The sequence below is a fragment of the Neovison vison genome, chromosome 4, assembly GCF_020171115.1.
Source record: "Neovison vison isolate M4711 chromosome 4, ASM_NN_V1, whole genome shotgun sequence".
Taxonomy (NCBI): domain Eukaryota; kingdom Metazoa; phylum Chordata; class Mammalia; order Carnivora; family Mustelidae; genus Neogale; species Neogale vison.
The window spans coordinates 224130063-224155252 of NC_058094.1; the positions used below are offsets into that span (position 1 = coordinate 224130063).

The 25190-nt window shown below is 48.5% G+C and overlaps 1 protein-coding gene across 1 annotated transcript in view; it reads left to right on the forward strand.

Annotated features, from left to right (window-relative positions):
* The window catches only part of CNTNAP2 (contactin associated protein 2), a 1943304-nt gene that overhangs the window by 1799284 nt on the left and 118830 nt on the right, over nucleotides 1–25190 (forward strand). Inside the window, exon 20 of the mRNA XM_044246794.1 lies at nucleotides 405–538. Coding sequence (XP_044102729.1) covers nucleotides 405–538 — 134 coding nt within the window. The remainder of the gene's footprint in view (nucleotides 1–404; nucleotides 539–25190) is intronic.

The following is a 25190-nucleotide window of genomic DNA, read 5'->3' on the forward strand; positions in this document are numbered from 1 at the left end:
ATGTCACACTTTGCTGATGGCGTGAGACCATCCCTGCATCCAGCATTTATTTTTTATTTCATATGGTATTTTGTCAGTCTGCAGGCGTCTCCACAGTCCTATATTGTATGTGTTCTCCTCCTCCTTCCCAGGCCATAGTCCCAGCTTGGATCATTTGCCACTTCAGCTTGGAGGTGATGGTCTTGGGTAGCCCACTGTTGGTAGACTGTAAACCCCTGTGGACCCAGAGCTCCTAACCCTTCTGGTTCAGCATGCCATTGAATTAGCGAGCCAGAATTCAGAGCAGCCGGGGTATTGGCGGACAGCAAGGGAGGAAAGCCTGAGCATCAGGGGGGCAAGCCTGACCATCCAGTGAAACCTGGAGCGAAGAAATGACAAGAATTTCTTTTCTTTTCCTTCTATAGGAAGCTTACAGATTCGGTACAACCTGGGCGGCACCAGGGAGCCCTACAACATTGATGTAGATCATAGGAACATGGCCAACGGACAACCCCACAGCGTTAACATCACCCGGCACGAGAGGACCATATTTCTCAAGGTATACATACTGCACGCTCACCGAGTGTATGTGATACTGCATTACAGTCTCTATCCTCTCTTATACTTGGGCGCTGGCTTTGTTTTGGGGGCTTAAGTGTAAGATACCTATTACACTTGCTCCTACAGAGTCCTAACCAGGGAAGTAGAACCCTGTATCGATACCAAAGGAAAGACAATGACAGAGTCAACAGTGAGGACATTTCTCAGGGAGAGGGTGGGATAAATGTTTGCTGTGTGTATTCCTTGCATCTCGCTGCTTTTAGACTCACACATCTATCAATCAGCCTCCTGTTTTTATCTATCACACCATCTTTTTTCTCCATGCTCTCAGATGTCTGAAGCTTATCATGTTTCCCCGCAAAGGTTATTTTGGTTTATCTGACCTACTTTAGCTACTCCAACACAATATGAATAACTATTTTTTTTCTCTGTGGATGCTTTGCCCGAAAAATTCTCAAAACACAGACCTTCCCCAGAATCTCAGACTCTGGTTGTAGGCATTCAGCACACAAAGGGATGGTTTTATTATGACAGTCCAGTTTTATTTCAGGTTCATTGATTGTCTCTACCCCCACCACCAATTTTCACAATGAAGAAACCAGCCTGGGAGGCACCATGAATAAAACATAGCCATGAGGAAGTCTCCCTGGGAACGAAGCCAAAAGATCAAGGATGGGAACTGTCACTGCATTCTCTAGAAGGAGTTCAAAATAGATACCTGTCAGGGAAAAGAACAGCAGGGGGATACTGTTTTGTCGGAGAGTGGAGTGCCATTTGGAAGGGGTTCAGCACAGTCAGACCTCATTCAGATTCGGCTGGCTGCTGTGGCAAGTTCGGGTTGCAAAGAAAGGGCCCAAGTCCTGTCTGCGTTTGAGCAGCGGTGGACGTCAAACTCATAACCTGATACGGAGTTTACGCTTGGCCTTTAGCAGGAAATGCGAGAGGGTATTTTAAGGACAGGTCTCTCCTAGGAAACTGACCGCGTGCAGTTACAGTTTCTCGTGCAATCAATCAAATAGGTGTAAAGAAGATTGCCCCGCGGTGGTGGGCAGGGTCCCTGAGCCCAGCGCGGTGCCTGGCTCATCTGGGAAGCTGCAGATCGTGTCCTGGGCAAAAGCAAGTCCATCTTGAACCGTAACGCCAGGTTTATTCCGAAAAGCCAGCAAGACCAGGAGGGGTACACTTTATATCATTACAGGATTAGGATGGTTTTGTACCATTTTTTCATTATGTGTATTGGCTTTTAGTTAGAAACATTCCTTCATTTTAACCCATGCCATCTGTCACCTCTTTTCAAGGGACATCTCTTGCTATTGCGGCATTACGGAATAATGTTAGAAGTTAAAAAGAGGGGCGCCTGGGTGGCTCAGTCGGTTAAGCCTCTGCCTTCGGCTTTGGTCATGATCCCAGGGTCCTGGGATTGAGCCCTGCATCGGGCTCCCTGTTCAGCGGGGAGCCTGCTTCTCCCTCGCCCACTCCCCCAGCTTGTGTTCCATCTCTGGGGGGAGCCACAGCCACAGGGGAGGACCGGGTGAGTGGGAGGGGGATCCAGAGCTGATAGAGCCATTTCTGGGTATATTTCCCAAAATGAGGTCCAGAGGAAAGACAGGTAAGGCAGCCCCCTCCTGGCACATTCGGCCAACTGGGGATCCTTTGGAACTAGCAAGCCACCCTTTTTTGTTTTTGTTTTTGTTTTTAAGATTTTATCTATTTATTTAAGAGAGGGAGAAAGCAAGCACAAGCAGGGGAAGGACCAGAGGGAGAGGGAAAAGCGGACTCCCACTGAGCAGGGAACCCCCTGAGATGGGGCTTTATCCCAGGACCCTGGGTTCATGACCTGAGCCAAAGGCAGATGCATAACCAACTGAGCCACCCAGATGCCTCCTAACCAGCAACCCTTTAAGAACAAATATGAGCTTAATCAGAGCTGCTACCTGCCACAGAATTAGAGATTGCCCTGAAGACAGGGAGAGGGGGAAGGGATTGGGAGAGGGATAGGCTGTTTTAGGAACTTGGGGCTTTTGAGGCATGGAAAGCCAGAGAAGTCTAGAGAGCAGGAGACTGAGGGCTGGGGGTGGGGCGGGGGGAGTCCGGTTCTACTGCTCAGAGTTCTTGTTGTTGCAAGTGACCGAAAACCAATTCGGAACTCATTTGTAGGGAGAATTCCTAGTGTAGGTCATAGAATTTAAGAAAGGGCAAACTAATATTTTGGAAGAAAATCCAGGGAGGACTACAATGAAGACTAGAAGCTGTTGACCCTCTCCCGCCCCTCCCTCTTCCGTGCCTTGATCCCTCTATTATCTCTGCTTGACAGCCCCTCTATGAGGACGGGGCTACTACCTCCTCCTGCAGGCTCCCTCTGTTACATATGGTAGAAGGCAAACACAGGAGCACGGGCCAGACTCACGTCTCAGTTCTGCTACCAGAAGAAGGGGTCTCAGTTCTCATTTCAAAACCTCAGGGAAGGTCTGTGATTGGTCTGGCTTGTGCTGTGTGTTGATCTGTTGGAAGGAGAGACAGTGATGCTGGGCAGCCCCAGTGAGATGCTTGGGGGTGAGGGAGGGAACTGGGGAGAATCCTCCAAAAGAATAGGAATGTGGTTCCAGAAAAAAAGACTCGAGAGGGGTGAAAATGGGCTGTGCCATGCTTTGAGGTTACGAACAGCATAGAGTCGGGAAGCACCCCGAAATCATGGATGGAATTCTGCCACAGGAATTACACCGAGTAATTGTAGGTGTACAATTACACCTGCAATTGTAGGTGGAGGGTCCTGCCCTCTGTCCTTCTGTCGTATAGAACAGTGCAATCGCACTGAAATTTCTGGATGTGTTTAGAAAGCCAGATGCCTCAACCCACTTGAATTCAGCCAGAAAAGACCTCATGGCTGCTGGGGCACCGGTCTTTCTCTGCCTCTCCATCCCAGCTCAGATGGAAAATAAAGCTAGGATGATGGCAGAAGAAAAGATATAGAAAATCAGGTCAGGAGACTCCCTGCCCTGCTTGCTTTCTGGTGGGAAGGCCTTGTGGAGAATGCAGGTAAATCTGAAGGTACCTTTAGAACACTAAAAACTGACCTTTTTTCTGGAAGCCATCTACAAATTCATCTTAAGAACTTCTGCAACTTCAAGAATGTGTGGGAGAGATAACAGGAAAATGTTCATCTTCATTATTTCTGTGTGGAGGGATTATAAATGGCTTGTTTTCCTCTCGAGTTTTCTGTATTTCCTCATTTTCTCTTATAAGCGTGCGTGGCAATTTCTGAGGGGGCATATGTTGCATTTTTATAATCAAACAAAAATAGGAAACATACAGATATCTTCCATCCATTCTGAGAGCCCCCAACTGTATAACAAAATATAATGACAAAGATATTCAGATAATTTCAAATTAAAATGCACTTCTAATCAAAGAAAAAAAATAAGGCAAATTCAACCCTGAATATAAAATGCTGTGGAATGATGCCTCTGGAATTAAGGTGAAATTTTACACATTTATATATACATGCACAAACAGCACATCATCCCAACGATGTTTATCAGTGTTTACGGTGTTTTTAAAAGAAGGTTTACTTCCCTAGCTGGGCTTGGCTAAAGCTAACATTAAATTAATTTGCATTCCCTGAGCACATACTGTCTGAAATGGTGCTGAGCCCTTGAGGGAAATTGACCTTGGATGAAACATTTGCTGCCAAAACACCAAGTGCCCAATCTCCACATAGATAATGAAGAGCTGACTCCAGGAGTCATCAGCGCGAGCCAGAGCCCGTGACCACCCTCGAGTGGCGTCATTTATGAAAACTCACAGTTGCCCCAGGGATCATAGCTGAAGGCTTCCCGCCGGTCAAGATGTAAGACCAACCCCGGGCGGGCGGAGAGCCCCTGAGAGAGTTCTGTACGCGATGAAAATCCATGCCCATTAGATGACGCCAAGAGCCAAATATCACGAGGAATAATTTCAAAGTCTTGGGTCACGAGGCCCTTCTTCTCGCTCTCCTTCCTGCCTGCCGTCCCGAGCTTGTTTCTGCCCCCTTCCCTTCCTTCCGTCCCCCACCCCACTGCTGGAGGGACGTCAGGTGGCTCGCGGGCGGTCGGAACAGTGACATAGGGAGCGGAAGTAAGTCCCAAAGGTATACGTACGTGGATTTCTTCCATGCCCTGGATTATATTTGCTGGCTGGGAAGCTGCCCCCAGCCCGGTCCCCTTGGGCAATGTCACGTCCATGAGCATGGCTCACATACATGGGTGTTCGCTGTGTCCCCGGCGCTGAGCTAAGGATGGCAGACACGTCCTCTCATTCCGTCCTCACCGGAACCGTGTCGGATGCGCAGGGTTATGGTCCCCGTTTTAGAGATATGGAAACTGAAACTCAGATCGTCTGACGTAACTTGCCTCAAGGTTAAGAATGGGAAGCTGCCGAGACACAGATGGACCTAGGTCAGTCCCACTTTCGTCCCCATGTGCTCCTAACCATCCCTTAGCAGCGAGGTGTCTGGAAGGCTGGGCACAGGATGCCTTCAGGGGCACCTGCTGGCTCTGCCCGTGGAGCGTCCAGCTCTTGATTTCGGCTCAGGTTGTGATCCCAGGGTCCTGGGGTCAGGCCCTGTCTCGGGCTCCCCACGCAGTGGAGAGTCTGTCCGGGGAGTCTCCCTCGGCCTCTGCCCCTCCCCCCGCTTGCAAGCGCAGGGACGCACCCTCTCTCTCAAACAAATTTTAAAATCTTCACAACAACAAAGAAAGTGGATACCTGTGGCTGGTAAGAATTTGAGTGGTATTACAACAATAATGACAATAATTGTTATTAGTATGAAATAGTTCAAAAATACGCAAAAGCACAGAGAAGAACAATATTTACCAGCCGAGCATTACAAATTTGGGGATTTTGCTCTGTTTCTTCAGACTTTTTTTTTTAATGCAGTGATAGTCAAGGCTGTTGGTCCTTCTTATTACACGGTGAGCCCTGAGAAAGGCAGTGGACAGTGCCTGGAGGAGCATTCCTGGGAAAAGTGCTTTCCTCAAGGCTGATCAATGTAGCGACTCTAAAGAAAGTCAGGCATAATTTAAACATCAGATTTCAGGGGCACATAGATGGCTCAGTCGGTTAAGCATCTGCCTTCAGCTCAGGTCATGACCCTGGGGGCCTGATGTGGGGCCCGGGTTGTTGGGGTCCTTGCTCAGCAGGGAGTCTGCTTCTCCCTCTACCCCTCCCCCCCAGCTCATGCTCCCTCTCTCATTCTCGCTCTCATTCAAAATCTTTTTAAAAACTGGATTTCAGTACAAACAATTCCAGAAGGAGTTGGAGGAGGGGTGATGAGCCCATGAAGGGGAGGAGGGGCCGACGTGACCCAGCTTTTTGATACTCTGGCCTCATCCAAGGGTAAAACTAGCTCCAAAAAATGAATAAACTACACATTCTTAGAATAACTATGACATATTCAGGGGCTTTGATGGAAGTTAAACAATAGAGAGCTCAGGGATATGTTCTCTGGCACAGACACTCAGAGTCTATATTCTCCCAAAACCAAATGAACAGATGGTAAGGATGTCATGTTCATTTTGGCTTTCATCTAACTGGAGGGCCATCCCGTCATTGCCAAGAAGAGGCTAACAGATTTCTCCTGCAAGCAAAATTAAGGACTTTTTTTTTCTTCTTTTTGTTGGCTAACTGAACATAATAATTAAAAAAAATTTTTTTTTAAATTAAGGACCTGTAAAAAAAAAATAACTCTCAAGTCCTTAAGAACAAATGATTAGGTCCCTGATTTTTGTACCACAAAGAGTATGACTTCAGTTGTTTTCATCAGGAATTTTCAAAAAAAGTTTTTAAAAAAATCACTGCATTCTATCTTTTAAATTAAAATAAAGATGATAATTTCTTACCTGCTATTAATCAGAATTGCAATCAAATTATATAAAAACAGGGGCACCTGGGTGGTTCAGTGGGTTAAGCCTCTGCCTTCAGCTCAGGTCTTGATCTCAGGGTCCTGGGATTGAGCCCCGCCTCGGGCTCTCTGCTCAGCTGGGAACCTGCTTTTCCCTCTCTCTCTGCCTGCCTCTCTGCCTACTTGTGATCTCTCTGTCAAATAAATAAAATCTTTTTTAAAAATTATATAAAAACAGTCACTAATGGAGCTTGCTAATGGAGCTGTATGTTGATAGGAACCCTAAAAATGGTCGGAGAAGAGTAATCAACAGAAACAAACACTCTGCTCCATGCTAGGGACAGAGGGACGGATGCGAATGTTAGGATAGCACCAATGGCTGCTACAAAGTAACCCTCAAACCTCAGTGGTTTAACCCAATGAAGGTCTCACTTAGATATTTTTAGAAAAGCAAAGTCCTGTGGTCCCTAGTAGTGATGAAACCACGCTGGGGAGGCACTCTAAGGCCCCACACCCACCACCCATCTAGCCCTCCCCTTGGTGGGGGAATATAGTTCTTGACTAAACCAAATCTCTGTCCACTAATTCGTGTGGCCTCCATGACTCTGTCCTCCAGGAGGCTGTACTTGGGCCATAACCTACCGGGGCCATCTCTGCATTGAGTGTTATAGGTGATGCATTCATTGAAGCAGGGCGAAAGGAAGGGTCCAGAAAGGTCCATTTCCTGCAATTGTCAATTGCAATCAGGGTTGTTTCACACTTACAAGTCTTTTGTCGACCAGTTGTATTGGTTTCTTTGTCAATACAATTCCTCTAAAACCTGAGTTGGCTTCTGATCTGTGTGCTCTCCATGAGTTCCATGCTCCAGTAGCAAACCCTCCATCCATTCCCAGACATGCACCTTGGACATAAGTCATCATTCGCTTCCACGGGCCCATGCCTCTCTCTTAAGGTGATGGCAGCTCTCTTGAGGTCACCAGAAACAAAAGGCTTGGGTGGAAAGTAAAGACGCTAATTTTACCTTCCCCCGTGGCGCTAAGCCAATCTACTGAGCTAAGAAAGCTTCATGTGTCTTTGTTGGCTAATTCTTCCTGCAGTGGATTTCTTTTTTTTTTTTTTTAATTTATTTATTTGACAAAGAGAGAGAGCATAAGTAGGCAGAGAGGCAGCAGAGAGGGGGAAGCAGGCTTCCCACTGACCGGAGAGCCGAATGCGGGGCTCGATCCCAGGACCCTGAGATCATGACCTGAGCCGAAGGCAGAGGCTTAACCCGCTGAGCCACCCAGGTGCCCCCCTGCAGTTGGCTTCTTACTCTCTGGTGTAAGGCTGTAAATCTGTGGACTTTATTCCCTTTCACTGATGTCGAGAAACCGGCCGATTCTTTTCTGAACCATTCTCTTCTTTGACTTAGGGAGCAGGAAGCAAATGACAGCCATGGTCATTCACAGCTCTTTGAAAGCACTTTCCCCAAAGCTCCAGGTCACAAGCAAGAAGTCTGCCTTCCGGCTTTCATGAGGTGACCGGTTTGAAAAACTAGTTTATCTCCTACCATCGTTGTCTATCCTCCCAGCACGGACGTCTGCTTCTGCACCACAGGCCACCTGACCGTGGCGCCGAGGCTACCTGGCTAAGGTTTCCGTTACAGGAGCGCCCTGCTTCACGGGGCCGCGCACGCCTTAGTCTGGGTGACATCCGCTACGGTAACTAAAGCAACTCACAGATTTTGGTAATGGTTTCCCAGGTGCTTATCTCCAGACTCATCAGGCTGAACACGGTAACTACATACGGCTTTTTTGAAAAATTTTAAGAGTTTTAAATTAAAGTAAGTCTTTGGGCGTTCGTGCGTTTTTTTGTTTTTTTGTTTTGGCTTTGATTTATTTTGTTTTTGAGTCAGTGAGGGCAGCGGATGGAAGAGACGAGTGGCATGCTTGTCTATAAACCGTTCTGACAGGAAGGGCGGACAGAGCAGCCCGGAAGGGTCAGGAAGACGACCCGCTCCACGGCTCAGAAAATGCCACCTGCGGCCGGAAGGTGAAACACGCGTGTGAAAAATCTCTGTAGGGTAGGAGGTTGATGGAGCAGCTTTCAACACACTGTCAGAGCTGCTTTAAAAGAAAGAAAGAAAGAAAGAAAGAAAGAATGAATTTACATGGTTTAAACATAGTTTTTCTCAAAAATATCAATAAAAATGCCAGGATTTCCACCTCGACCCTGTAAAGGAAAACCCTATTAAGGAAATAACAATATGAATAACAGTAGTGTGGTTAGCAACAAAAGCAACATCTCTCGTTCGTACTGTGCACCTGTCTCTGGTACTTTCCAGGCCGTACTGAGTAAATAACACTCCTGTGAGACACCTGCCTTTCTTTATTCGCATCTTGCGGAGACACAGGTCAGGAAGGAGGGGTTGAATCCAAACCCAGGTCTACCTGGTTCCCAAGCCCAGACTCCACGCCTGTTGAGTTGATGTGGTCAGACGCAGCAGAGGACCCTTCCCTAAATAGGCCAATACCTCCGCCTACCTGGAAAACCAAGTTAGCGAACGGGCTCAGCGCCATGTTTATAGTGTGTTGTTGGGTGACAGACACGACATACGGGTAAGCGCGTGCAGCGTGGTCTCAGGTTTACAGCACTAATGATCCAAAGCCTTGGAAACACACTGTGAATCGTATTCTGCTCAACAAGAAACAAAATGCGAAACCTACTGTGATTTGTGAAAAATTATATTCAAAAATGTTGGAATGCCAAGCTCAGTGATAGTCTCCTCAGGAAAGAATAATTTACTGCAATGGGAAAACACATTTGTTAAAAGAAATGACCTAATGACGTCAGTGGAAGACCATAAAATCATAACATACCTGTGTGACCAAGAACTTGGCCGCCCAGCATGAGAGCCCCCGGAAGAGTTCCAGATCGTTCTTCAGGTCGGCGTGAACATAGCCTTCTGCACGTCCATGCTAGCGTCCTTCTCTTCCGTGGAAACATGGAGCCTGGACAGGAGTTAGACAGCAGAACTCAGCTGGGTTATTTAAAAACGTGTGCCTTTATTACCCTTGAACTTTCTGAAGTAAAGAACAACACTCAGAAGCATCTAGATGTAAACGCTCCTGAAAATTTTAACATCCGAGGTGGCTCAAGCCTTTATTAAAGAAAACAGCACCGTTTCAAAACATTATATCTTCTTAGGGATGTCGGAATAAATAAAGAAAGTTGACCTCGCTCGCCTGAGGCCTTGCTCTTGGAATTAACATTGACTGTAAGTTCTTCCCTTCAGCTAATTTAGTGTTTATCTGCTCGGCGTGGATGAACTCACAGCCTCGGACGTGCACCAGCGGCGTGCTTGACAGAGGGGGCGACAGCAGGAATAATGATGAGCCTGGAAAGCCCCGTGGTCCTTCCGTCCCGGAAGCACTGACACCCTTCGCTCGTTCTCTACCGGGAGGCCCGCAAATATACGACCACTTCACTTTCCACTCCGGTGGCACGCTGACTTATGTTTAATTTTGTGGAGGGCACAGGTCAATATTCTATTAGTTTCTTATATCATTACGGTGGTTTAATTCCACAGGAGATACCTGGGAAGAGAGGAGAGAAGGATATGTACATTGGAAACTTGCCCTTTCATTTGGCCTGTTGTGTAAGTCAATGTATTCTAATTTTTGCTTTGTTTTCAGTATTTCCATGTGTCTAGAGCAGCCAATTCACAATTGAGACACCTATCAAAAGCCTCGTGGCCTCATTAGCTTTTCGTAATTTGGTTTCAGGTTGCGCTGTGGGTCCTCGGCCCGTAAAAGGGTATTTCAGCACATTTTCCTTATTTAGTTCTGACTAGAAAGTAGGACCACTTGGTGAAGTGTCTCCAAAAAAGAAGAGGCACCTCTCTCGGGTCCCGTGATTCCTCCCCTGCCATGGTCTTCCAGGCCTCCCGTGGCTTCAGACGGTGACGGTCTCTATCGGCAGAGGTGCGGGCACCGGGTTCAAGGACACAGGGCCTTGGTACACAGTGAAGATGTGTGATGAAGAGCCTGCTGAGGAAGACGAAGTATTGTCCAGATGGTTCTAGACTATTCCACTTTTCATACCTTTGAAGCCCAATGAGGATCACCAAGAACCTCGCACAGTGACGTCTGGTTGGCATTAACCTCTTACGCATGTCCGCCCCGTGACAGGAAAGTCCCAAAGAGCATCATTCCGCGAGCCCGATGCGGATGAAGTCCGGTGCTCACCAGCACCATCCGTGAGGCTTCTCGGTGACATGAAGTGAGCCCAGCGTCATTCGAAAGACACATGGAGAACACGCACGCGGGCGCACCTGCCAGACGGATGACATTCAGTAGCCGACGATGGGTCAGGTCGGGGGGGCGGGGCGGCCCGTAAACGGAAGGAGCGTGTGTCCTGCGAGGAGACAAGAGCTGTCCTCACTGTCCGTGTCATTTCCGCAGGTGGAGGGGCCTGCTCTGCCGCCCAGAACTATCGTAACAAGTTACTCGAACAACGTGCACGTCATAGGAACAGAATGTAGATGGGGCTCCCGGGGGCTCAGTCCGTTAAGCATCTGCCTTCGGCTCAGGTCATGATTTCAGAGTCCTGGGGTTGAGCCCCGCATTCATCGGGCTCCCTGCTCAATGGGGGGGTCTGTTGCTCCCCCTGCTTGTGCTCCTGTGCATGCTCTCTCTAAAATAATAAAATTAAAGGAAAAAAAAAAAAGAAAAGAAAGGAAGGAAGGGCACATAGCTGCAGAGGGTAGTAGCAGTTTGGGCTGCTAACAGGGCCAAGGGTGTAACAGGAGATTTCCTTTTGGGAAGGGGGTGGGTGGGTCTAAGCAGAGCCCCTCTGCCCCATGGACTGGGATTGCCCAATTCAGAGGCTGTTCCTAAAACATAAAGAAAAAGGAGCCCTTATTGACAAGTTCCTCCACTTCACACTCCCCGGCAAGTTATCGAACTCCGTAGCCTTATTTGTGAAATGGGACTGCGGCTGCCTGTTTTAATGGGGGGGTGTGTGTGTTCAGTGGAAACACACATGAAAACATCAAGCATCGTCTGTCGTCCAGTAAATGCTCCTTCCCTCCTTCCTTCCCAGCTGCCTCCTCTTTCTTAAAAGCAAAACAAGTGAGGAAGCAGCTGTCGGGTCATTATCAACGGGGCCCTTCAGGATCAACGCTCCTGTTCTATGGCTCGCAGTTCAACCCACAGACCAAATCCCAGTGTTTCTGCCGGCAACGTGCGGCTGCCTCCAGGAGCCACAGTCCAGAGGAGAGGCCATCAATCACACAGACGCGCACCAAGGGCCAATCGAAGTGTGCGCTTGTGCTGGGGAAGCACGGGAAAGCGGGGAATTAATCATCCCCGGGGGTGGGAGGAACAGATCAGAGAAGACTCACCAAAAGATCTGAGCTGTCCTTAAAGGTTTTCAGGGCAGGGGAAGCTAGGTTGGGGGGGGGGGTGTCCAAGGACCACATTATCTTACTTATTTTTTACTGCCGAGATTCAATATTTGCTCTTCTGCCATTCATAAAAGTTATACAGAGGAACCTAACGAGAAAATAAGTTCAACCCATCCAACTCATCTGATGTGAAACAGAAAAAGACTCTTAATGGATATGTCAACACTTCCCAGTTTTTCATTTCTTCTGGAAAGCAATTTCATCTGCAGATGCATTATGCACTCCTGGGCCAGAGAAGACCTGCACCGCTCCACTCTGGGAGACTGTGTTTACTGCACTTTGCATTTCTTACCGCTCGGCAGGAAAGCAGTTGCGACAGTCTGTGATGGGGTGTAGGGTTTGGGATGTCAGTCCTCCCCCCCCCTTCTCCCCAACACAGCAAGGCTTGCAAACCCAAGGCCGGAAAGTTCGACCCCCCCACCGCCCCCACCCCCCAGTCCATGAAGCCCATAGAGCATCTCTCAAGAAGATACATAAGGTTCCTGGATTTCTGCTTTGTCCAGCGTGAAAACGGAAGTCCAGCCCGACAGGCATCATATTGTTGCTCCCACCCGCGGGCGCCGAAATCTCTCACGGGGACCGCGGTTCTCGAAGCTGGTTTTTAGTGCAATAGGCCAAGCCGGTTGTCGGCCCGAACACGGGGAGCTGCAGGCGGGTGTTTCTCGCGCACAGATGGGTCTCGTCTCTGAAAAATAAATGCATCTCAGCGTGCGGTCTGAGCTTCTGAAGGGTTCCAGGCTGCGCCTCTCTCCGCTCAGGAGACAGAAGCGCCCCGGGCTGGGGCGTGGGGGTTTGGGTGGCCAGTGGGGCCCGAGCGCGTCCTGAGCCTGTGTCGAGACGCCCTCTAGTGGCCAGTCGCCGGAAGCGGCGCCGCGCGGGCGGACAGGGATGCTTGCCTGGGGGGCCGTTCCTCCTCCTCTTCTTTTTTTTTTTTATTTTTTATTTTGCTTTGTTTTGTTTTGTTTTCTTTTTTTTTTTTTTCTCAGTGTTCCAAATTTCATTGTTTATGCAGCACACCCGGTGCTCCATGCCATACGTGCCCTCCGGGGTACCCGTCGTTTTACACACTCGTCGCCCGTCATCCAGGGGCACGGGCTGTGCACCGGACCTTCGGGTCTGTTAAACCGCAGCGGGCAGTGGCCTGTGGTGTTGCTCATACAAACGGGAGCCTGTGGTCGTGTTCCGAGGGCACGACCCAGGGACTGGGCTTGCACACGCACATCTCACAGCTCCGCACCCCGCCCCCAGCCCCGGACGCTGGAGGGTCCCCAGAAGTGTTTGCGAGTGACTGGGTCTGGAAACGAGTCGAGCTCATCACGAAGGAGGGGCGCGGGCCGGGCCGCGCACTGCGTGATGCTCTCTGCTTCCTGAGGCTTGTCTGACGCGGGTTCTCCCCGCAGCCACCACGGAGGGAAGGAAGAGAACGAGCCGCCGCCCTCCCCCACCCCCCAGCACGTCTGACCTGAGGAAACGTGTTCCGATTGCTGGAGGGGACGGCAACACAAAATCCTTGTGGGTAGAAGAGGGGGTCCAGGCCGGGAGTCCTAAAGCGAAGTGAACGAAGAGCTTCAAAAAGGAAGTGAAGGGGAGCGCCTGGGGGGCTCAGTGGGTTAAGCGAGGACTTGATTTCGGCTCAGGTGGTGATCTCAGGGTCGTGGGATCGAGCCCCGCATTGGTCTCTGCGTTCAGCAGGACATCTGCTGGAGATTCTCTCTCCCTCTGGCCCTATCCCCCCCCCACCCCACGCCAAATAAATAAATCTTAAAAAAAAAAAAAAGAGTGGAAGAGAATAAAAATTCTGTTCATCTATCCAATAAACAGCTGCCACTCTGTCAAGCATCCTCCTGGTACTGTCACCCCAGGGCCACCAGCAGAAGTCCCACTGGAAGAACAGACCATAGAAATGAGCCCATCTTACCATCTTACTCTGCGTTCCCCTTGAAAATGACATCAGGATCTCGGTCTTCAGGCCCATGGTTGCCACCTGAGCTTGTGGGTTGAACCGCAGTAGTTGAACACCACAAATGCAGGGCTGCAGGGCGGCAGTGAAAAGGCTGATGGGTTCCCCTAGCCTCCACCGTCTGGGCCGGCTCTGCACACCTGTCCTGCTCCTGGAGATGGATGCCAAGGACACTGGGGTCATAGAGATCAGAAGACCCATTGAAGGAGATGTAGTAAAAATGGGAAGAGGGAAGGACCTAGGGAGGAGGTGACACTGGGGCGACCCTGCTTTCCCTTCATTGTCGGAATCTGTGCACCTGCTGGGGGTGCAGCAGCCTAGCTTTGCCATGGCATGAGATCCAGGCCGACACAATGGAGAAGCTTACAATTTCAGCCCCACAGACCTCAGGGCTGTACCTCTTAGGATCTGCATCCTCTTAGGCATCGTACCTGAATCCCAGGAGCTCAGTTTTCCCAAATGTAAAATAGGGCACACAAGACTATGGGCCCACAGGCTTCTTGGCAGATTTCTTGAAATAATGCGTATAAATCCTCCCGAAGGTGGGATCTGACCTAGAGCTGACCTTCAAGAAATGCAAGATGCCACATTGATGAAGGGGATAGTGAGGAGAGGGAAGAAAGCTGAGAATTACCTCAGTCCATTTTGTGACGGCTTTCTCACACGCACACGCAGATACACACGCACACGCAGATACGCACACACACACACACACACACACACACAGGAAAACTCCTCTCGCGTGTCCTACATCATTTCCCCTTGTCTTTCCCTGCCCCTGTTCTTCCCCACCTCTGCAACTCCCATGCCTCCCCACTTCCTGCTTCTTGAAACAGGTTCCAAGCGCAGCATTAAAAGACGTTAGTGTTTCCAGAAAGCCAAGCTTTACTGCTTTCTATAAGCCAGTGGACTGGCCATCAGACTGAGCTTCCAGATCCGTGGCATCGCCACCACGGTCTGAAGTCGCTCTGTATATAACGATTTTCTTGGGGCACCTTTCCGCTCTTTCACCTGGAACGGAGTTTGAAGGATGTGGTTATCCGTCCTCTGATAATGCCAGTTTTTAGACTCCATCCTGAATATTGTCACTGCTGCCAAAACCTACACGCAAAGTAATATCGATAGAGCCTCTGTACCAAAAAGGATGTGTTTGTGGAGTTCTTTCTTTTTTTAATATCAAGGACTTTAACTATATTACAGTTAAAATCAATAGAAATGTAACCTTTTCAACCACATAAAATGAGTTCATTTTTATTATTAGTCTTTTTCTGCCATAACAGTGTCGTGATTGCAAAAGGAACCGGGTCAGCGTAAGCTTTATTGAAAGACCATTAAAGAAATAAACTCAGACTCATTTAAATACTGAAGCCAGTGCATGAAAAAGATCAATAAAGTAAAATCACCTGAGGTTGCTTTACTTAAACACCCCACACTTGAGAATCATTCCATAGCCACAATTTGAGCAAACCTATACATCTGGAAGACCAGCCAATAAAGAAGAAAATGCTGTTTTGTTATGTGGGTTTCGGACCGTAAAGCCCTTCGCTTTAAGTCTGATTAGACATAGAGCATTTAAATTTTCTCTCAGTATTATAAAACATAACCTGGCAAAGAATCGTTGCTCGATGAATGCCATTTACTTAGGAAAACCATTAGCTCCCTGGGTCAGGAGAATGACAATAATAGAAAACACCACTTCATTTCTTTAAAAATAACATAGAATCAGCTTGACTGAAAGGGAGTCTTAGCCTTGCAGGGAGTCAGGAAATTCTCTTTCTTTTTTTTTTTTATTAAAGATTTTTAAAATTTATTTATTTGACAGAGTTCACAAGTAGGCAGAGAGGCAGGCAGAGAGAGGGAAGCAGCTGCTGAGCAAAGAGCCCAATGCCAGACTCAATCCCAGGACGCTGGGATCATGACCTGAGCCGAAGGCAGAGGCTTTAACCCACTGAGCCACCCAGGTGCCCCAGGAAATTCTCTTTCTAATAGCACCGAGCGTGGTGTCTTGCACATGGTAAAGTGTATTAAGTTGAACAGTTGCGACGGGCACCGTGGACTCGGAGCAGACCCAAAGCTCCTGGTCCCTCGGGTTCCCCATATCTGAGTGTGAGCATCTCCTTCCACACATCCTTCCCTAGACAGGAGAACAAAGGTCATTGTCACAGTCCTGTTCAAGTTCTTCCTTAGATCCTGTAATGTGAATTATGAACTTGAGTTTGGCTAGGATGAGTTTAGAATCAAAATGGTCCTTCCAGGTTTTGAGTCCAAAACCTGGTGATCCATCCTGGAATTCCCACCTGTCCCTGCCTGACATCACCAGATATGGAACACATTCTACTTTTCATTGAAAAACCATTTACTATGTTGTTCTAATTATAAAATTAAGTATATTTATTGTAGAAGGTTCAGAAAAGAACACAGGAAAATTAAGTTGGCCTGAGAGTTCTGTTGAAAGCAGGTACCTACGTGTTTCCACGAAAGCCACCTTGCCTACAAGGGCATTGGTAGGACACGTCTGTCTTTCTTCTCCACTGGCTCATTCCCATCAGCAAACAAACATGGGTATTTCTCTCCCTTAATGCAAAGTTCTCTCCTGACCTCCCTCCCCCCATCTCTTTGTTTTCCTTGACAATAAAACTCCTGGAGATAGCTGTCTGTGCTCACCGATTCAGGTCACCTTCTTCCAGTCTCCAGTGCTCTGGAAATAGAGATTTCTTTTTCCCAGTTACCTTTATTAAAGTGTCAGTTCCATGAAATGCAGTGCGCACTTGCAGTATACCAACTGAGGAGTACAGATGTGCACACCCAGGTAACCAAGACCACACTCCAAGGAGAGGACATTCCCAACACCCTGGAAGGTTCCCTCAACCCCTCTCTGATTAATCCCCTCCAACAACCGCCGCAAGCAAACACTCGTCAGATTTCTGTTTCCGTGTGTACACAACCACGTGTACACACAACCACATGTTCAGGGGCACGTGGGTGGCTCAGTCAGTTGAGCTTCTGAATCTTGGTTTTGGCTCAGGTCATGATCACATGGGTCATGAGACCGAGTCTTCCACTGGGCTCTGCGCTGACCGGGGCGTCTGCTTGAGATTCTGCTCCTCCCACTGGCTCGCTCGCTCTCGCTCAGATAAATAAATAAATCTAAAACTCCACCTTCATTTTTGCCTGTTCCATAATTTTACATGCATGGAACCATAGAGTGTAGAATCTTTTACACCCGGTTCCTTTTACTCTGTGTAATCGTTCTGAGATCCATTCTTCTTGTATTTTCATTGCGGGGAAGTCTTACATTAATGGATATAACACCATTGTGTTTATTCATTCACTTTTTGATGAAAAATGGTGGATCATTTCCAGTTGGGGAATATTATGAACAAACCTGTTACAAACATTTGCACACACACACACACACACAGAGGACATTTATTTTTTTCATTTCTCCTGAGTAAATACCTGGGGGTAGAATTGATGGGCTCTCTAGTTAATATGTTTAGCTTGTTTTCTGTTTTCTGTTTTCTGTTACTGCCAGCAAAGCCGGAGTGTTCCGGTTGCTCCACACACGCACCAGCACTTGACAGTGTCAGTCTTTCTCATCACAGCCACTGAAGTGGGTGCACGGTACTATCTCATCTTGGTTGTAACTTTCATTTCCCTTCTGATTAGTGGTGTCGAGCAACTTCTCATGTGCTTATTGGCCATTGGCAAGTCCTTCATGAAATGCCTGTTCAAATCTTTTGCCTCCTTTGTTTGTTGAAATGCTTGTTTTCTGATTACTGAGTTACAAACGTTTTTTATAGGGTTGGCGTACAATTCCATAACCAGATGCATGTACTGTGAATGTTTTCCTATTTTCTCTTATACTGATTCTCAGCCATGCTTTTCCCACTTCCCAAAACTACTCTCGTCAAGATCATCAGTGACCTCCTCACTACTAAATCTAATTTTCATTTCCCGTATTACTCCATTTTAGGGCAATATTCGACACAAGTGATCCCTTGACTTTCAGGACGCTGCCCTGTTCTTGTATCCTCCTGTCTGGCTGGCCCTTCTGCTCAGTCTCCTTCGCTTGTTCCCATCCTTCCTACTCTCCCTCGGTTGGTGCATTTCTGTGCTCAGCCTTCAGTCCTTTTCTCCCTCCTGTTTTTATTCACTCCTTTGGTGATTGCATCCCAAATTATTCTCTCAACCGGAACCTCTCCCAGAGCCCCAGACTCTCACACATCACTCTGACTGCTGGTTGTCTAATAAGTATTCAAACTCAGTATTTCCAAATCTCACCCCCATACCTGCTCCCCACCCCCCACCCAAACCCGCATCATCTGTAGCTTTTCCAATGTCACCTGATGGCTACTTCATCCTGCCAGCTGCTCAGGCTTAAATCCCCTGGAACCCTACGCATAGCTTCAGCTTCACTCCTGGCCCAGTTCACACAGTGGCTGGACAAAAAATCGCCTGGAAGTCCTTGCATGGCATTAGGTATTAGGAGTCCTAGAAGGAGATAAGGTCAGGGGGTAACTAGAGTCTTATGCCAGGGTCTCCCTTTTCCCACGGGGAAACCCCCTCCATGTCAGGTCACACTATGATCATCAGTCGCCCATGCCCTCAATGCCTACAGGACAGGTGCACAGCTGGGCAGGTGTAACCTTCTTAGGAGGGTGCATGGGCAGTTGCTGCCAGCTGCTCTAGGGAGCGTGCTCACTTCCAAAGATCTGATCAATTGTATCCTTTCGGGAGGTGCTCATCTTCAAATAAAGTCCTTGTCTCTGGACCAGTGAGGGTGCCATGTTGAGAACCTAACCATCAGAGAAGCCCCCCACTTCCCAGCAGTCCCAACCTCAGCAGATAAGCAATATGACACCAGTAACATCAGCCACACCAGACTACCACCAGTTTTGCTATTTATCAGTTCACTAGACAGATGTTTCCTAATACATCATCTTTATTGATGGCCTCATTAACACTCCCCCACATGACTCACCCAGAATCCACCAGGAACCAAATTTAAACGACCCCTGAAAACACATGCTTGACAGATTGAGATTACGGGGCTTAATAAGGACTAAAATAGAAACGGCCTCCATCGTATTTGTCCTATCTACATTGTTTCCCATCATTGCTCTCATTCGTGTTTCATTATCCTTTATACTTATATATTAAAATGTTTGCCATTACATTATGTGCTTTCAGCCACATGTTAATACCTGTTTTCAAAACCAACTGTTTCTAATTTTGCTTCGTGCTCTATTTCTTTGTTTTTTTTTCTCTCTTTTACCAACCATTTATTTGTTTTTCTTTACTCCTGGAAAGTCTTTTTACAGTCTCCCAAAATGTGCTTTGCTTTGAGCTTTTCAGGAAAATATGCCATCTGAAATGATTTACTTGACGCTAATGATGTAAATTATTACCTAAACCACCTACTATATGTCATGATTCAATTCAATGGTTACTGAAGTGACTTTCTATATGAACGTGTATAGAAACCACGAGCTATGCTCATACTAGATCGCTGAGAAGGAACATGGAGGTGTAATTACTAGAAATTAGTTCAGATGTGGATTTTTAAGACTTACCTTTATCTTTTGAATTCTCATGTGCAAGTCAAAACCTAGATTTTCTGACCAGATTCTTTGAAAAAACTATATAGGGTTTAGGTCATTCCTCCTGTAAAAGTCTTTAAAATTAATGCTGTTGGGGGCACCTGGGTGGCTCAGTTGGTTGAGAATCTGACTTCAGCTCAGGTCATAATCTTGGGGTCCTGGGATCAAGCTCCCTGTTCAGGGGGCGTTTGCTTCCCCTTCTCTCTCTGCCTCTCCCCTTGCCCACCCCCCACCCCCACATACACCCCCACTCATGCTCTCTCTCATATATAAATAAGTAATGCTTTAAAAAAATGAATGCTGTTCAAGAAATGCTACATCAGCTATGAAAGGAGAACACTTTCTCTTATTCATTAAAATTTATAATGACGATACAGATTTATTGATACAAAATCAATTGTGTGTGTGTGTGTGTGTGTGTGTGTTTAACAATTTATGCTTTAAATAATATTCGGTGTTTTTCCAGTAGGGGGAGTGTTGGGCTAGGGGAAGCAGAGCAACATTTGAGAGCTAATTTCTTTTCCTTTTTATTATGGTGAGGGATTTTTTTATATAAAACATAAATCACCTGATAGACTCACTAATTCTTTTAATTGCATCAATACTACAAAACTCCAGTCGCACTGGACCTCCTGAGGCAGATCTGTTGTACTAGTTACATCACCATAGTAACGATGGCATAAGGACAACGGCCGTAAGGACTTATCAGCCTTTCATTTTCAAATTGCTTATCAAGCCATCAGTGAAACCTCCTGACATCTCTGAAACAGAAATAACTCACACATAAAGCAAGGAAGGATCTGTGTCTTAAATCCTGTAGTTCTTAAAAGCCTTAAGCTTTTCTGGAAGAGAACCTTCCTTCTGAGTTTATTAATATTGGCTCGGGGCTGATGCTACCTCTTCTAGTCTGTGAACTTGAAGTCTTGACTCAGGGCTGAATACTAGGAGCCACGTTGGCTGAGAAACTTACATACATACGGCAGAGATGGCTCTGGTTAGGACGTGTGGGTCTAGGACCTGAACGTGAGGGAACCTTGCCCCAGCTTTATAGAAAGCCTTCTTCCCACTCTGCACCCTAATTAGGATCGGCTGCCGTCAATCATGGGCGGAAGGACACCTTCTAGTTAAGCCTGGGAGCCCCATCTTAGCAGAAGTCTGCTCAAAGCCCCAGGGACCCGTGTTTCCACAAAAACACTACTTGTTAAGCCCAGACTAGCGAGACCTGTCCAAAGGAAGCTGAAGCATTATCTGGCCCAAACTCCTCGTTCTATAAATGGAAAACTAAAGTCCAAGGAGTCTTTGTGACATGTTGGATGTCAACAGCTGTTGAGTGACAGAGCGAGGACCTGATCCCAGCCCTGTTCTCCCTCCCGCAGAACACACCTCCTCTCTCCCACTGGAAATCTGAAAGAGTCCCCATAGAGACTTTTTTTTTTTTAAGATTATTTATTTATTCATTTGACAGAGAGAGAAATCACAAGTAGGCAGAAGTAGGCAGAGAGGCAGACAGATAGAGAGGGAGAAGCAGGCTTCCTGCTGGGCAGAGAGCCCGATGTGGGGCTCGATCCCAAGACCCTGGGATCATGACCCGAGCTGAAGGAAGAGGCTTAACCCACTGAGCCACCCAGGCGCCCCCCCCCATAGAGACCTTGACAGGAGAGCAAGTCTCCCCGCTTCCCACCCTCCAAAGAAGAGAAATTAGGCCGTAGCAAACCAGGTGTTGGGGATGGTGGCGTGGAACTGAGAGAAAATCAATAAACCCAGCCATTTGTCCTCTTGGTCTCCCCACGGCCAGCTGGCTCGTGCTTGGAGAGAACCCCCAGCTCCCATGTGCAAGGTGTTTTCCATTCTAGGAAGGCCTGGGGCCAGTGGCTTCAGCTGGATTGTTCCTAGCTGTGGAGGCAAAGTCTCCTTTGCTTTGTCTTGGAGTAGGAGGATCCCAGAGCCAGCTGCAGGCTTAAGGGAAGGGGCTAAGGCGATGGTGGCTGAGCCCGGCTCGTCAGGGCCCGGAGCTGAGGAGGACCAGTGCAAGGTGAGTGTTCAGACACTAACTTCCAGACTAAGAAGTCCTCCATCGTGTCCGCTGAAGGGAGAACAGAAGCGTTTGTGCGGGGGAGGACACGGCACCTACAAGCTCAGAGTGAAGCGTGGGCAAATCAACATGGTGCATCCGGAGGACTGAGCGGGGAGAGGCTGACTAGGGTCAGAGCAGGCAACAGGGAGGAAGGGAACGCTCTGCTTTTCCTCTCTTGGCTCTAGGAAGATGCTACCTTCTCCTCTGATCTTGTCCTGAAGACGCAAAGGCCCCCCAGCCCATGTCCCTGCAGGTAACTGAGTTATTTGTTTAAGTCCACACTCGAGGAGGCCGGCTGCGTAACCCAGGTCATTCGTCACCAAGCAGTTAGGGCAGCTTGGATGGTTCTCGTGCGTCCCACGGTTCTGCTGCAGAGGAAACTGTTCCTTGGCCTTTTTCTTCTCTTTAAGTATCTATGTGCCATATGGGCCCAAATCAAGGCAGAAGGCAGTGTGCCCTCTGGCCGGATCAGCATCCCAGGGGGCCCCCCGACCCTCCACAACCCTGCTTGTTCCTGGAATTGGAGGGACGGTCCCATGGCCTGACTGTATGGGCTGGGGAGAGGCCGGCAGCCCGGCCCCCACGATGAGGCGCTTGTGGACCCCAGACCGGGCTACACTGAGTAGTGGGCCAGCGTCCACCTCCAGAGGCTCTGGGTACAGCAGGGAGTGTCCCCAACCATAAAGATGCAGAGTCACAGATCAGCCATCCATCTTCAAGGGTGCAATCGGGCGTACTCACCCAGACCTGTGAGGCTCTCAGGGGCTCCCATCACTGGGTCACCCACAGAGCCCTCCTCGAAGAACCCAGTTATGATGGAACCAAAATCGAGGGTTCCTGGCCTTAAACACGCACACGTGCTCATGGACACATCCATGTGCTCCACCAGTGATGACTCATGTGTTAAATGCTCAGCACCTAAGATGATACAGGCCCATTTCACGTGGGTCCTAGAAGGGCCAGGAGGTTGACTAGATAATGCTGCAGGAGAGGAACAGCCCCAGCTCCAAAGGTGAGGTTACTCCCCGGGATCTGACACGCGGAGGTTCCCTCCCTGTCTGCTCAGCCCACTGCTCCGGGTTTCTGAAGCCACTGCGGGCCAGGTCGGGGGTGGGGGGGCAGAGCTCAGTCCTTGTCCTCACAGAGTCACCCTCTAGCCAGGGGACAGGAAAGGACAGACTACAGACCCGTGGCGGGTGGCAAACCCACGAAAACGCCACTGTTTTGCCTTCCACTCTCGTGTACCTTTACTGTGTCTTCTCCATTCACGGGACCAGTGACTGGGAGTCAGGAGGCACAATACACTTAAGTGACTGAACCCTGGGGTGGAGCTTGTGCCCTGCTCTTTCCCTTTCTTGGCTGTGAACAGCTGAGCCCTGCAGGGACGGTCTGTGGACCCTCCCCCCAACCCCGCAAGGCAGGATGAGGTTAAGGTGGGAGAGAAAGGATGGTCCCTATTCTTCAAACTCTTTCTCCTTTAACATCCATGGGAATTTCAGGAGGGGAGGGAAGGGGAGAGACGGGTCAGGGATGAGAGACGAGCTGATGGTTGTTTTCGCCCCTGATGTCTGTTCGCAGGGGCCTTTCCTCTTGGCCCGCCTTCAGCGGGGAATAAAAACATCCATCAAGATGGTCTGCTCTGAATTCAGTGTGACTGAGCTAATTCCACGTAGTCCCCAAAACATAAGGTCAGGAAATGAGGCAGGACATCCCTGGCCCTTGTCCAGAGCCCCGGAAACACGACCTCCCCCTTGGGGCAATATTTTGTGTCGCTCTGTATCTGGTGGGGCAGACGCCTCCTGCGGGGGCGGGGGCTGAGTCCTGGCTGCTCAGTCTCTCTTCTCCGTTCCTTCCCAGCTCCTCCGTGTCACCCCAGATCATCAGCAAGGCTGGTGACATCCCTTCCAGCCCTGCCCAGGCCAACTGTGGCTTCAAAATGGAAATGAGCCAAAATGGTAAAATAATACCTGAACAAACATTAAAGCTCTCGACTCTGTGTAGGACGCGCGCCCCAGCCTGAGTCAGTATCGTGGTAAATGCCGAACCAATTAGTGCTCCCTTAAGGTCGTCCGGGGGCTCACAGAGTCACAGTCTTTAATTTTAATGGGCCTCCATTACACAATCTCTTATTGCCTCTTAACTGCCAGTGAAATGACCACCAGCTAAATGTACAGCAAAATAGCTCGCTCGGACCCCAAAGAAATTAACTTGAAATTATTACACTTAACCATGGCGAATGCACCGGGGCTCATTCGGCAAGAGGCGGCCCCCCGGCAGCACGAGGGAAATGATACGGTGACACGCGTCCTTAGGCTTCCGCAGGTTGTGCTTTTCTTGCCTTATCTGATTTACGGCAATTTCTCCTTCAAATGTAAATATTAAAAGCCCGGGAGCCTCTCCCTGAGCTGCGAGTTGCGATGCCTGGGCTGGTTCTGGAGACTGCGCGGGCTGCTTCCCATTTGGCCTCTGCAGCGAGATGTAGCTGGGTTAGAAGGCAGTTCTGCCACTTGCTCTGACTTTGGATGCTTTTTGTATTACCCGAAGGGAACACCGAGCCAATACACAGTAAGATATGGAAAGCCTAGCAACCGGTGCATACAGTAGTTGCTCAATACCTGCTTCCTCCTTTCCTAGCTAGGTCCAATCAGAGATAGAAACCACACAGTTGGTTTAACATGGGGTGTTGGATACAAGAATTAATTACAATAACAGGATATTCTTGATAGAAGGAAGCTCCAGTAGAAGTTCATTGAGCCCCCTCATTGAGCTGAGGGAGGGAGAGAGGGAGGGTGCCCCCGGAAGGACAAACATGGAGGTTTCCGACGCCATTGGAGAAGGGGTGGTGGTTCCAACCTCCAGATAGCAGAGGGTTCTGGTTTGGCCCGCCTGGAGCGGGTCTGCTTGCTGGACAAGCAGGAAGCCAGCTGCAGGGGTGCAGGTGGGGAAGCGCGTGTGTGGCAGCGGGCGGTGTGCGCATGCACGTGTGGCAGGAGCCAGAAGGCCTCGGGCAACACGTGGGCCGCGGGGGTACGGGGGTGCGGGGGAGTCGCTAGGGCCTCTTACTTCGCATCTAGAGGCTTGTCACGGGGCTGCAGGGTCACAGACTGATCACACCCCGGGCCTGTGGCTGGGCCAGACCTCCCTTCCCGCATGAATTAAGATTTAGGGGAGTTTGTGACGTTTATAGATCAGAACCAGAATATCAGAACCGATACTCTAAATGTCAGAATCAAGATTCAAAAACTTTTGCCTTGAAACAAAAGAAAACAAACAATGTAAATAAATGTAAATTTTAGCTTTTGGTCCATGTTCTCAACTGCGTGTAAGTAGGAATGGGAAGAGCTGAAAGTAACCTATGGAGACAAAAGTAGGGATTTACTTCATTGTGAGCGCAGCACACACATTATTTAATGGCTGCCCAAAAGCCAAGCCTGTCTGGTCTGGATCGTACAAACAGTTAAGGAAAAGGAGGTAACCCTGCCGGTGGGTCAGGCCGCATCCCGGACTGATTTCCCTGTGCGCAGGGCTTTACTGGTTTCTCGAACATAAGTCAGCACAGTTTTACTGAGGACCTACTGTGTGCTTGACACTGCACTGGACCAAAAGACACAAGAAATGTAAAAGTCTAAACACTGAAATTTGACAGTTTTTAAGACTGTGCTCATTACATTCATAAAATGGAATACCAG